This window comes from Aptenodytes forsteri, unplaced genomic scaffold (genome assembly GCF_000699145.1).
Source record: "Aptenodytes forsteri isolate BGI_AS27 unplaced genomic scaffold, ASM69914v1 Scaffold434, whole genome shotgun sequence".
NCBI lineage: Eukaryota > Metazoa > Chordata > Aves > Sphenisciformes > Spheniscidae > Aptenodytes > Aptenodytes forsteri.
The window spans coordinates 190,852-205,648 of NW_008795183.1; the positions used below are offsets into that span (position 1 = coordinate 190,852).

The 14,797-nt window shown below is 38.8% G+C and overlaps 1 protein-coding gene across 1 annotated transcript in view; it reads left to right on the plus strand.

Annotated features, from left to right (window-relative positions):
• The window catches only part of FRMPD4 (FERM and PDZ domain containing 4), a 115,243-nt gene that overhangs the window by 86,989 nt on the left and 13,457 nt on the right, over positions 1 to 14,797 (plus strand). The window contains exons 5-9 of the mRNA XM_009278525.1: positions 6,254 to 6,358; positions 7,519 to 7,626; positions 10,886 to 11,017; positions 13,113 to 13,232; positions 13,966 to 14,102. Coding sequence (XP_009276800.1) covers positions 6,254 to 6,358; positions 7,519 to 7,626; positions 10,886 to 11,017; positions 13,113 to 13,232; positions 13,966 to 14,102 — 602 coding nt within the window. The remainder of the gene's footprint in view (positions 1 to 6,253; positions 6,359 to 7,518; positions 7,627 to 10,885; positions 11,018 to 13,112; positions 13,233 to 13,965; positions 14,103 to 14,797) is intronic.

The following is a 14,797-nucleotide window of genomic DNA, read 5'->3' on the forward strand; positions in this document are numbered from 1 at the left end:
TATCACCACTGCTCATAAGGAGGTCACTGAACAGCTAAAGCAGTTGAAGCAGTTCAAAGTTTTGATTTCTGGAAGTATGGCATTTGATTATAATGTCTGACTATTTTATTCTGTAAATGGACTATCATTCTGATTGTTACCTTATTAAGTTTTAAGCATTACTCAAATCAAATAACTTGCCTGTTTCGATATCTGTTCAGATTTTATGTGTAGAGATCATTTGCTAGGTTGCTTTTATGATTAATCTCTTAAGCTCCTTGGATGTAGTCCAGGCCCAACTGAGATCTAGGGCAATTTTGCTGTGCATAAGCTCTGCAACGGGAAAAGGATAAGATCTTTTTCTGTTTTGAAAGAGATTCTTCTTGTTATAACACAGTTATATGTCTGAGACACGACGTTTGCAGAAAAACTACAATAAATAACACTTACTTATGGATCGTAGTGATTGTGGCAACAATCTTATTGAGAGTCTCACAGTATTTTTCATGCTGCTTTGCCTTCTGGAGTCGTGTAACAGCAGCAACTACCATATCCAGACTTCTGGTTGTAAAGAAGGATATAAAAAAGAAACAGGTTTGTCACAAAGACTTCAAAATCTAAAGTGAAAAAGACTACCAAGGTGTGGTTTTAGAAATAATTTGGAAGTCAGACATGTGAGTGTTTTGAACAAGATGATTTTTGACTGCTTGAATTTGTGAAGTTGGTGTAGAAATGATGGCTTTTTTTCTTTGAATGTGTACATTTTTTACAGTCATCCTGAGGACCTTTTCCACTGTGTAACTTCCACATCAGCTTTTTGCTATGGTCAGTTCCATACATAGCTTTAATCCTACACAGGAGAGGATCACGGTGTGGTTAATGACGAACTTGCCATCACTGCATTGCCTCCTGGAAGTGCTGGCTAGTCCATGGCCACTGTCCAACCACTCTTTGCTGTTTGAAGCAGCCTCCTCTCATGTCAGACCTGTGCTGCGCAGCCTTTCTTCTTCCATCTGTGTGTGGTGCAAATCCCAGTGAGCACTGCTGCTCTTGACCTTTCTTCTGGAGGCCTCCTCTTAGGCTATATGGATTTTTCTGGAGTGTCATTGCACGAAATACATGATCTTTTCAGCAGTGAAGACTGTGAGAAAATTCAGCATGAACTTCCATGTTAATTGTTTCAGCAAAGTGGAAAAAAGCCCCACCACCCTTCACCCTGTCCACCATTTTCTCCTTGTAGTTCTCCCCCCCTCGCCCCGCCCCAGCTGCCATTAGGTCTCTTTTCCCTCTTCATTAGGCCTTTCTCCCATCTCAGGTGCATTATCATTCATATAGTCCTTCATTTCTTCATTTTAGCATGGGTTTGTATGGGGTGAAGGTTTCTTTCATTCCCAAAGGTCCTCATCCTTGCAGAGTTGTAGGGCTGAAAGTAGGTGCGGCATGGCTGACTTTTTTTGTACTTTTCTGCACTTGATTCAAGAGCAGTCACCTGTGTATGAGAGGTAATCATGAATGTAAAGGAGTAATCTGTGAATGTAAAGGGCTGAACTTTGGAGAGGCAGAATCCCAAAAGTCCAGTGGAGGCGATTTTATGGAGGACCTCCACATTTAATAAACGCAGAGATAGATGGCCCAGGCCCATCTAGTCACGAGATGAGCTGCAATGTCTGCACATTCCACAAAGTCTGAAGCTGACCTGTGTTTTCACTCATGGTTTTGGGGACAATCACAGTAAACTAGGCTGTCATTTACTGTAGATGGAAAGGATTGGATTTTCTCGATGCCTGCATTAAAGTAAGGTTTGGCTATTCCCCACCTTCCAGGTACATGTTATACATGTATGGGACTAATGATCAGACTGTGATTACCATCTGAAAATAGTAAAATATAAACAATGCAAATAGTAAGATATAATTGTCTATGATAGATCACCAACTTTTAATTGAGACAACCCAAATCTGACTACTAATTCAGCAATTAAATTTGTGCCAAGAGTTTAACAAAGAAATACTCCTGATGATGAACTGTCAGTGCCCTGTGGTTATAACAAATTACTGCATGGTAAAACTTCTCTACATTATTGCTTCTGTGTCCCTACCTGCTCTTTTACGATGCTCTTGTGAGCCAGTGTAGTTGTTTCAGCCTTGCTCACAGCTATGAATGGCAGTATTTAGTTTGCCTTTGGGCATTATGTACTGTTCCACTTAATAAATTTAATTCTTCCTCTTTTTCATGTTTTATTTGCTTGCTAAATTTTGTCTCATATAATTGCCTTTAGGGATGGACCAAAAAGTCAACACATTTTTGCGGTCATGCAATTTTCCCTTATTTCCTAACAAACATAATATTTCATATTAAACTAATGACTAATTTTAAGTAACAAACTTAAAATTGATTGCATATATACAATTTGTGGCTGTTTAAAACTTTGGTATTTCTGTCAGATTTTGACACTCATTGTCACAGAGTAGGTTTTCTTTTCAACTTGTGACTGTCCCATACTGCTGCCTTGTTTCATTTCTTTATGATAGCTCAGTTCTACACTATCCTCTTCTAAATGCTAAATCCTTCTTTTTCTTGAGCATGAGTAAAGGTTTTGTTGTCGCAGCACCTTTACTGGCAAGAGCACTCAAAGGGGCTTTTGAGCAAATAAACACCATTTCACTTGGAATCTCCTCCAAATTACAGTTTACCTGCAAAAGCGGACAAAGTACTAGACATTCTTACTTTCATCGAAAAACAGTTTCCCTCAAAATGAAGGGTATTGTTTCTAAGAGCTATCCGAAAATGGCCTGCTATAATGCCACTGACAAAAATAGGATCTAATTTTGAAAAGTCCAGAAAATGAGAAAAAATAACATTTTCCAGAAAGCCTCCTCTTGTTATAGTAATCTCTCATGTTTTGACCCTGCTGATGGGATGCCCATTGATTGCAGTCCCTAGTAAGTAGGGTTCAATGGAGGATCTCAGTCTTCACTGTCGTTTCCTCCAAGCAAATCTCTATGCAATGCTTCATTTCTCTTGTTAGCAGTTTCTCCGGGTAGTGTTGAAATGATCAGCTGAATTTTTACTGAATTCTGCATAAACAAGTAAAAATTATTTAAATTCCTGATAAATTTGAGCTTTTAACAGGGAGCAGTGCTTAGGTCACACAGTGTGAAGTTTGTGGGTTTTGGAAGCGTTTTGACTCCTTGTTAAAATGTGTCCCTTCATTTTGCAAAGGTCACTCTAATTAAGCTGGTTTTATCTGTGACAATGCAAATACTTTACTTGCAGTGATAAATGTTCTGCATTAGTGTAAACACCTCCTGCTTAAGGTCATTAACTGAGGATAATGGCTTCCATTTGGCTAAAAGATGGAATATCAGAAACAAACTCTGAGAATCATTAATTGATAGCATTCTTCACCTACAAACCTGAAAACATTAAAATAGAATAGAGCAGCACATCATCTTGCTGATGCTTTGTTAGACAAGCAAATTTCGACAATCAAGCCCAACTGTTTTCCTAGGTATTTGCCGCACTCTTTTGAAACCGTTCCTTTCTCAAAGAGAAAATGTCAAGTGCCAAGTTGATGCAGAGGTAGAAACAATGAGATTGTGCAATTAAATGCAAAAGCTGTGCTGTTACTCAAACCTTTAACCAGCAGAGAACGTTCCCCCAAATACCTGGCACAGCCGTTCTGGCTTTTCTTACACCCCTGGTTTATAGTTTGAAGCTTTTTAGAAAGCAGTCTGCTTCCAGGCTCACCCAGAGCATCTGGCAAGGGGCCAGAGTCCTGACCACATTGCCACAGCAGAACTGGGAAGGGAGGGAAGCCCCACGTTTTATGGCTGACCATGGTGGGCTTCCCTGGCTGTGCAATATATACGTTAAACCCCATGTCCCAGAGGGGTTCTTGAGAACTCGCCTATGTTCAAATCTTTCAGTTGTCTTGGACTCCCCTATCACATTTTTGCAATAGCGTAATTTAAGTGTTTATGCCCCCCGCAAGTGACTTTTGAGGTTGTAGAGAGGAAAACAGAGACCTTGTAGAGAGCAACAGAGCCACATAGCAGTTTGCCAGATTTGCTGTATGGATAACATTGCCAGAATCCAGAAGAAAATTTGGCAGTCTGCCTGTAAAGAGAGGCCAGACTGGTGATTCATCTGCAATAAGAGCAAACAACAGTAAAAAGCCTCTTCCAGCAAGAAGAGTAAGTGAAAGCCACTCTTTTCCCCTTGCCCTTACAAGGGAGAGCCAGTAGCCTACTCCTATAGCTGCGCTGCCCCGTGGCAGTGGGAATCAACAGATTGCAGTCCATTACTTGGTTGCCATATAGACTGTCCCCCTTACACACTGCAGAAAGGGACTACGTGGAGGAGGGAAATTAGAAAAGGCATGTGTAGAATTATTATATTAATCATGGTATTATTGTATACTGTGTCTTTCTAGGAATTCCTCTCTAGAGTACAATATGTAAGCATGCTTTTTCAGCGTTTTCATGTTGTCCCTTCCTGCTGAAGAACTGTTTTGGGTCCCCTGCCCTGAGACATTAACTTTTTTTTTCTTTTAACTTTTTTTCTTTTTCTTTTTTGGTGGTTGTTTCAAATCTTCTGGGGGACCTTCTGCATTTTTCAGCACTGGCTTTGGAAGCTGAGCTTGGTTTGATCGTGGGGTTGAATTTTCTGTCATTTACTGTTACTGATTAAAAAGATGTATGGTCATAGCTGCTAGAGAAGAGGTAAGAAAGAACGACCTGTAAAAGTGAAGCAGCATTCATTTTTATTTCTTGGTTCTATTTTGTGCTCCAGGAATTATCGGATGGCTCTGATATTTCCTGGGAGAATGTGGCATCTTTCATTCCTTGTTCACTGGTTGATACTGAGCCTATGGTAATAGTTACCACGTTTTCGATCTGATAATAAATCAGTGGCATACAGAAATGAGCTAGAGACTTCTTCCTGCTAGTTACTAGAAACAAGTCTTCTGCATCACAAGAAAATAACATTTCAAGCAGTTTTCAGCAGAGATCAGAGACGACAAGAGCATGTGGCCTTGGACTACTCCATCACTCCTGCAGATTGTTAGTTGAGTCAAAATTTGAGTGATGATGACAAGACTTCCTGTGTTTACAAGGACTGCTGTCATGCCTCATTGATAATAGGAAGTTATCCAGGATCATCATCACTGATGCCTGCACTAATTTCTCACAGGCAAACCAACATGACTTAGTCTTTTCAGTATCCAAAACTAGTAAGGCCGCTTCTCAGGAGTTAGAATAAGATTCTGAAAATCTTAATTCACATTTTACTGAAACAAACGGACCAAAACCTGGCCCGAAGGAGCCCAGTGATTTTCAGCCAAAGCCAGAATTTCCTGTTGCCCGTTATCATGGTTACGGAGTCAGGCCATGCCAGAAGCACTGTGTTTGTAACTGACCTGAGAATAAAACTACCTTGTTTCTGCTGCTGAAAATGGAAATCCTGTTGACTGTGAATATTTAATTTGTTACTAAAAAGAGGTTGTTAGTCAAACTCCTCAAATGGAGAGAACCTTTTTCAAAGGGCTGAACACTTGATCACAGGCGAATCCATTGAATAATGCAGCAGGTAAAAGTCAATTAGGTCCCAGAAGAAAATTAGGAAAGTTTCTAGACTTCTAATCCATGAAGTCCCACAAAGTGTCTGATCTATTGAAGGCAAGCCTTGCACAGGGATTGTGTAGGGTGTACGTTCAGGGGAAGCCTGCTGGCCTGCAGGTGCCTTTTGGTGGTTCTAACCTGTGCTTTGAAGTGGACTAATATGGTGAGATGCCATTGCACTCAGAGAGCTCTCAGACACTTTTTTGGCAAAGGTTGTATGTGTATCTGTATCTAGTGGATGATAGAATATGCAGAAATTTTCCATTCAGTGTTTGAAGAAGAGGTCACTGGCTGGTCACTGGTCAGTGTCCATTCATGCAAACAAGTTTGGTTGACAGCAGTCATTGTGGAAGCACTACAAGGAATTTGTATGTACACCAAGAGCCCTTCTCATTGCTCCAATCTGACAGTGGGATAACTTTCAGTATGTGCAGTATGCATTGGTGATTCTTTATATGTATGTACATATGTATTATCTCGGGAAGCATTATGGTTTGACTGTATTTCCATTCTTCAGTGAACGGTGTGCAAAGTATTGCTGTATGCATGGAGTTCCCAGTGTGTGAGAAACAGGGCGAATAACTGAAAAAGGAAAGACACGTTTTCACTTGAAATTGTGTGATATATCTTGTCATCATTTTTCCTTCCAGTCTCCTAAATCAGCTTTTATTAGTGCTGCAAAAAAGGCAAGATTGAAGTCCAATCCTGTCAAAGTGCGCTTCTCAGAAGAAGTGATTATCAATGGCCAGGTGTCGGTGAGTATTCAACTATTTAACCTCAGGAAGGACTGAGCGTTTCATCCAAAGGTACGCCTCAAGGCTGGAAAGTGAGGGAATTATATGGTATGAACAGTGGTGATAGGCTTGCAAAGGGAAGGGGTTTTCTGTTTCGGAAGTTTTCAAAAGATCTGTTTTTAAAGTGCATTTGGCCCATAATGTTGTGAAAAATGTATCCCTTCTTAAAATTGCTAGTGAATGCATTTTGTGGTGATAGCACATATATGTCTGTCTTTATAGTTCTGATAATGCTTGCTTGGTTTTTTTTCAGAGCAATTTCATAGTAGGAAAACCCATAAGCTCAAGAGAAGTAGCATGTCAGGAAAACAGATTAACATTACCTTTCAGACCTCTTTAAAATTTGTTTTATCTACTTGAACTTGTTGTTTCCGGCCCTCAGGTGAAGTCAGCTTCCCTTTGAGAGGCACTGAACTCCTCCTTAAGCATGAACTCCCGGCTCATTTTCATAATTTACCAGAACATCATTCCACACGGATGTCTTTATCCAACTCTCTTCCAAACATAAATTGATACTGCATTTTGTCAAAAGCAACTTCTGCTTTTTAAAAACAAAAAAAAAGCTGTTTCCCTTCCTTTTTCCTGTTTATTTTAGTAGCCTTGTTATGAATCGTCACAATTAAGTAGCAATATTATTTGTTACTCTTCTTAAATGATGACAGATATTAGCATTTAATACCCAGCTATAAAGAGAATGTAAAACATCTTGTTTGTAATTCTTACTAATGAATCTGCAGTTCCCGTTCTGTAGATTGAAGACACTAAATAGTTCACTACATTCAGAGAAACAGTAATCTATGTTTCTGTTTTATTGAAAATGTTTCAACTTTAGAGGTAGCATTTATTGTCAGAGAGAGAGTATTTAGGGAACGAAAATACTGCAAGACAGACATAAAATGTATGTGAAGAGTTATATTTTTCCAGGAAAGAGACCTATAGAGTGCAGCTGTAATGAGCATGGCTAGACACTTGCAGGGCATTGCTAATTCTGCTTTCAGTTTGAGCCAACACACTCCTTTTTGGTTGTTACCTTTCCATCTGAATGATGTCCTTCTTTATAGAACAACATTTAGATTTCCCTTGTTACATGTTGTAATCTGATTCACTAATTTGCTTGGCAGGAAACAGTTAAGGACAATTCACTTCTTTTCATGCCAAATGTTCTGAAGGTGTATCTTGAAAATGGACAAACCAAATCTTTCCGGTTTGACTGCAGCACTTCAATAAAGGTAGGCTAGATATACCTTTGTATTCAATGCCAAGAATGCCAGTTAACTCTTTTTAAGACCTTCAGTAATTATTATTTACTTGGAATGCTTTAAGATCAAAATTACTAGTGTGTTCAGTTGGGGCTGGACTCATAGTTCAGAAATAATGAGGTTTTGGTCCATTTTTCTGCTGCTAAAAACATATTGTATTGTCAATGAAGAAAAAAGTAGAAGTGATCATTTTAACGTGCCTGGAGCGCAATTAAAATTGTGTGGTCCTATCGTTTTGACATGCTGCCAAATACTAGCATGATTTGTCAGCAAAAGTCAGGAGCTAAGAAGATTAAGATGTTGGTTGCTAATTGAATATCATCTAGCTTGTCATCCAGTGAACTTGGGATGGGATATTGTAGGGATACGCTGGTGATAAATTGCTCGTCTCAGTATAATGCCCTCTATGCTTTCCATAACACATTTCACGTAGAGAATAAGGAGGTGAAGCCCTGGCACACAACCGCGGCTGCTAGGGAGTGTCTGTGACACTGTTCCACATAGGTTCCTAAACCAGAGGCGTCATCGGTGTCTGTCTGTGAGTGCCGTGGAGTAGCGTAGTAAGCAGCACAACTAGCACTGTTGGGCATGCTGCTAGTCTCTCAAGCAATTTTGTTTGGGTGAGCTAGTTTTAACACAGATTGGTTACCAAATCTAGTTCACCGCATGGTAGCGTGCATGCTTGCAACACTGAGGCAAGAGAGATGCATGGGTGGGAATGATCAGTGAAGGCCGAGGATGCGATTTTCAACTGCACTGCCAGCTTTTGCTGGCTTTAAGGGATTGTAAAGCTATGCATATTTGCAGAAAGGCTGCTTTTCTGCTCACTGTGATTCAGCAGTGTGCTCAATCAGTTAGAACAGCAAGGAGAGTGATTTACTAGGGTAAACAAGAGGAAATTTACTCCAGACTGAAGGCAAAACAAATAATTGAAGTTACACTTGAAAATGGGCTGCAACATCTGTTTATAGTTCATATATATACCTTGGGCATAAATTGAGTGCAGGTAATGGATCCAAGCCTCCACTCTACAGCCATGGGATATTGAATTCCTTCAGTCCATTTGAGAATTTGGTTGGGTGAAGAATTAGGAGACATGCTTCATGTAGATAGTGAGGTCTCCCTACCCTTCTAAGGCCCACGAGCCCACTTTTCAGTACTTTCTTTTATTAGCATAAAAACAACCAACCTGTTCCAGGATTTTGCCTCTGAAGACCAGTCTTTGGCCATCACATTACATTAGTTTTCAGTAGTTCTGTCGTGGGTGTGTCATGTACTGTAAGACCATTTATCTAATCTGAAGTCATTGCAAAGATACCCACGTGGGCTCAGCGACCTAGCTGTATTGATGTTGTGAGCCTGCTTTGACCTTAGTCGTTCTGACCGTTTGTAGGAATAATTTCCTTTGCATCTAATTCAGGCAGTTATATATTCCATAGCCTGCACAGCTATATATTACATATTCTTGCATGTGTGTGTGCGTATTCCTCATTGTGGAAATGCAGTTTTTTCCCGCCCCTAGCGGTCCAGTAACTCACCACTTAACAACGAGGGTGCAACCAGTGCCTTACCTGCAGTCCTCGCTTTCCTTGTGGCTGGGAGGCAGCACCTGGGCTGACGCTAAGTTATCAGAGGAGAGGCTAGCAAAAAATTTGGTTCAGTAATTCAGTGCCTATGTGCCTTAGCATCATATTTTAAAAGGTCCAAGACAGCTAGCGGAAAACAGTGCCATTCTTACCCCCTCTTAAAAACTTAAATTTAATATTAGTCTCTTCATGTTACTGTTATGCCCCTTGTCTTGGAGCGTAGTTTAGGAGTATAAATAAAAGTAGATTTAATGTGTAAGCAATAAATTCCCCATTAGTCAGAATAGTATAATATTAACCTTCATTATCTAGAGTGGTTGCTTGCAATCCGTTAATACTGTCTTATATTCTTTACATTGTACAGAGTTGTCCCCATCCTCCTACATACGTTTTTCATCCTTCCACCAATTTGGTGTTGATTTTCCATAAACACACTGTAATTGATCAATTAATCTTCCTAAATTATGTTAAAACACTTCGATTACAATTTGTCATGATCTCCTTAGTAAGTCCTATCCATCTGGATACTTACGTATATCTAAAAAAAATCTTTTGGATGGATAGAAATGCTTTAATCTTTTCACCAACATAACGTGAAACTATTTTAAAATGATGGGTTATTATATATTTCTTTTTCCTACTACATTCACTAAAGCAAAAGATGCCTTGCCAGATGATATTAATACTCTGCATATATTTACAAAGCGTTATGTGAAAGTAAAGGAGGGATTGGTTGAATGGTTTTGTGGGGAGGTTTGTTTAGCTGTTATTTTAGAAACAATTGTTCTCAAATTGATTACCCTTAGACATAATCCAGTGTGAAAAAAACTAATTGAAAGTCTCTAAAAATGGGGTTTATACTACAATTTAACATGGTCCCTGAATTTAGAGCTATTGTTCTGCTGGGGAGGTTTGTTTAGCTGTTATTTTAGAAACAATTGTTCTCAAATTGATTACCCTTAGACAATAATCCAGTTGAAAAAAACTAATTGAAAGTTTCTAAAAATGGGGTTTATACTACAAATTAACATGGTCCCTGAATTTAGAGCTATTGTTCTGCACAGGTATCACCATCGTTGACTTTTCTGGAAGCATTTAAAACTCAAGAATGTCCATTAAACACAAGTATCAAGAAGTGGACTTCAAAACCCCTCCCTTGCCATAAGAACAAATAAAGGCCATTCATTTAATTTTTTTTGTTGAACATATAAATTTGGTTTGTACTGCTGGGTGGCCCTGCCCCAAAAGTAAGTGAAGAGAAGAGCAACAAGACCGTCTCTCCTTTGCTGATGGAGAGGTTTTATTTCCAGGGAGACAGAGAGATACAATCTAAGGGCCACACAAGTATAATTTGCATGTTAAACTGCACAGAAAGTTGTCCATTCACAGCAGTCCCATGTATATATTTTTCATGTCCATGTCTGATACCATCTCAGGGATGTTCGAATATAAAGGCACTGATTTTTCACTGGGTGAACGTGTGTGATGTCCTGTATACTCATGCAGAACAGACACTAAACACGACTGTTCAACATCTGGGCTTCCACCCTGTGCTACATACATGCAGGGTGTGTGGCAGTGAAGAACTGGGTCCCAAGCGCTTCATGAATTTAAGAATATTTTATAAATCCTTTGTTAATTAGGATGTCATCTTAACACTCCAAGAAAAGCTTTCCATCAAGTGTATTGAACACTTTTCCTTGATGCTGGAGCAGAGGGTTGAAGGATCTGGAACGAAACTCCTTTTGCTACATGAACAGGAGACTCTAACTCAGGTTTGTGTAATGATATGTGAAAACAGATATTAATGAGACTGATTAATCAGTAAATTGTCCATCTTTTTAATTACTCAAGAGTTAACTGCAAGATTTATAGTTTGATACAGTCTATCAAATAGCAGCAGTATTTAGATGTGGTTGTAAGAATCAAGTTCTCACAGAAAACAGGCATCTAGTATATAGGCATCGTATTTCATTGCTTCTTTGGGCCATTAAAAAGTATTAAAAAGTTCATTAAGGATTGGACTGAAAGCTAGAAAATATTTATCAAAGCTTTTTTCATATCGTATGTGGCCCAACTAATAAACGTTCTCAACAGCAGGAAAATTGATGGTAACAATTCTGAGAACAACAGTCTGCCCAAATTCCATTAAAAACCTTATTTTCATCTTTGGTTCCTATCTGATTATACAGATCTGTGTCTGGGTGACAGGAAATAATACTCTTTCTGATGAAGCCGTTTGGCTTGTTTACGCAGCGATACATTATGTCACTACAGTGATGATGAATTGTGACCCAGAAAATGCTGGTGTGACTTTCTTCCTTAGATGAGGGAGGTGTGACTAGAGGTGAAGTTGCTTCACATTTCCCAGCAGAGGACCCTGAGTTTAGCTGCTTATCATTTTGCCAAACTGTTTACCCTGAAATTTTCCATGATATTTCTGTGTTTCAGGAGAACATTAGTATTTTTTAAATTTCACCTAAATTTACAAAAAAAAGAGAAATGGATTCTTAAATGAGATGGGGAAAAAATATTTAGTTTAAATGCCAGAATTCCCTTGACCATGTAACTAGAGTCTGTGTAATGGTATGGAGGAACTTCATTTACCAATTAATGGTCTTTCTAGCGTTTTCCAACTTCTAAGCATTTGACTTTGCCATGTTAACATTCTTTTCTTGTGGATATAAGCTACCCAGTGAATGCACAATGTCCAGAAGTACTCAGTACTGGCTCTCCTGGCCTAGCGGTCTCTCTTTGAAGTAATTGGTAAAATTCCTATTGAAATCAGAAGGATCAGAATAAACCAACACAGTGAGCTTTCGAAAATCCCATCCGGGGCTTTTATTTATACATATAGACTATGCCTACATACTTAGGAATGAGGTCAGAGGCAATGTGAGATAAACACACATTTTGAAAATTGTTAGGGCAAGACAGAGACTTCATTGGGGATTTTTAACAGTACAGTTTTATCAATTAAAGATGTTGATTATAAAGTACACTAACTTTCTAACTACATTAGCCTAATTGAATAAACTACATAAACTACATTAATTCTCAGGGTTTCTTCTTTGAAGTTCCTGTAAAATCAGCAATATTTTAATTTGCCATTATAATGTTGCTGCTGACCATGACTTACAACGGTGTAATTGGATTGTCACCCTTTCATCCAATTATTCATTAGCTATGCGGTGGTCCCCCATGAATATACTCAGATTACGGTGTTACATGCTTAACAAAGTTTTGCAGACTAACAAGCAAAGCGGTCTTTTTCATTTTCTAATGTATTGGGAGAGATTTGTGTTGGTCGGAAGTCTAGAGGTAGGTCTCTTAATCCAGAACAACCCAGGAAAATTCAAAGACCCAATTTCTTGCAAATTGTCTAGTGGATTAAAACAGGCAAGAGAAAGTGAGAGTAATATCTGCTAAGCTGTACTTCACCTGTGTTCTCAGTCAGCCTAAGAAATAAAATGTGACCTCTCCCCAAAAACCTTCTAGCCCTTCTCATTTATGAGTATTTTGGTCCTGCTGAAGCACAGCTCAGTTTGTATTTCACTTGGATGGTTTTCATTAAGGTCTGTTTTCTCTGTCCTTTCACTCTGGTTTTGAATGAGTGAATTCTGTTGCTTTGAGGATGAGTTGTATTGGGCAGTCATGCCTATATGTGTCTAAAAGTCTTTCCACAAGATTATATGTATGATGTTCTTATGTGAAGAACTTAATAAGGAGCCCGGGGCAAGCTCTTTGTTGGATAGAATTATTTTTCTTGCTACCACATGGTTCTGGAACAGGGTCACAGTGCTCAAGACTACAGATCACGTTGCACGACCAGGGTTGCCAAGCTCTGATATGATTATTGCACTGTCCTAGGTGACCCAGAGGCCAAGCTCGCATAAGATGAGATGTCTTTTCAGGATTAGCTTTGTCCCAAAGGATCCCATTGATCTTTTAAGAAGAGATCCAGTTGCTTTTGAATATCTCTATGTTCAGGTAAGTGAAAGCATGGCCATTGTTAGCGTAAAGGAGAATAAGAAGATAGTTGCACTCAGTATATATAGAGATTTATATCTTCACATAGAAGAGCGTGGCTGCAGTAAATCCTGGTTTTTATTTCTGCTGCATAAAGCCAATGAATCCACTTGGGGAATGTGCAAATCTTTATCATCTGCAAAGTCCCCTTCCTTCATAAGTCTCTCCAAATAGTAATGCTTTGATATTTTTCCAAAATATATTTGGCTTTAGGAAAGAGTGAAGCTGAAGTAATTGCTAATACTTATTTCTGGTACTGTGATATTAGACAGAAATTATGTCTGAAAAGGAACTTCCGGTAAAATGGATGAGAAAACTGATGTACAAGCGATGTGGTCCTTCTGGGTATCTCACCGGTTAGAATCCTGCTATCCTGAGTCCAGATACACTGATACCCTCCCAACACTCTTTGTGAAAGAGGATTACAGTTCTCCCCAGGAAGGATGAAGAGAGCTTAGATCAAAATGTTCATGCCTTCTGCTCTTTGGCAGAAGTCCCTGTGTTCTTCAGAAGTGCCCATACCCTGGTGAGCATCTGACACCTCTGAGAGCAACAGTCCTACTTTCATCATGGTCCACCTTCTGAGTTCAGGGTTACTCTTCATGCAATGTTAATTTAAAAAAAAAAAGGATTATAATTTATTTTTAGTGCAAGATTTTTGAACTTGATGCTCCCTCTACTGGTTCTTTGGCAGAGCTGTAACGACGTGGTTCAGGAAAGATTTGGGCCAGAACTGAAATACGACATTGCCCTGCGGTTGGCTGCATTACAAATGTATATTGCAACTGTAACGACCAAGCAAACTCAGAAAATCTCCCTCAAATATATAGAGTAAGTTGAGAATACAGTGTGTTCTTTAACAGTGAAACCTTAGGAGTAACTCGTAGATTCTTTAAGGTTGTTTCTTTAATATATCTATATGTATGCACCAATTTTAGGTTCATTCTTTGTTGCTGAAATTGATTCAGGTGTGTTAAGAACTGTAAGTATGGACTACACCTTTTGGTCATCTGTTTAGGCATGTGAAATACCCTATAACTGTAAATAAGATTAAGTCATTTGTTTTCAGTGTTTTAATGGTCAGATTGAAGTTTATATGGTCTGAATCCTAGGGTTTTAGTAGAGATTATTATAGTAAGATTCGCGTGAGTTCTTGGTACTGAAGATTGTAGGGTCTTAGATGCCACTAGAAAGATTTCTTAGATACAGAACTATCCAGTAGGCACCTGTTTTATGTTAGACAACGTGTATTTGTAACTATAAAGAAAAAGAAAATTTCCGTAATGCAACTGTGTGTACATCTGCTTGGATTTTCAAAAAAAAAACAAAAAAAACCCAAAAAACCCCAAACCCAAAACTTTTGTTGGTTTTGCTTAGTTTGCTTGCAGAATGCAAATAATAACTGTTGCACACTCAATCTTGTAGAGTTTATCCACCTTACGGAGGATCATGTTATATTGTATTATATTAATCAATCAGCAGAAATAATTACTTACAAGTGAAGAGTCAGTCTTCTATCAAAAGGG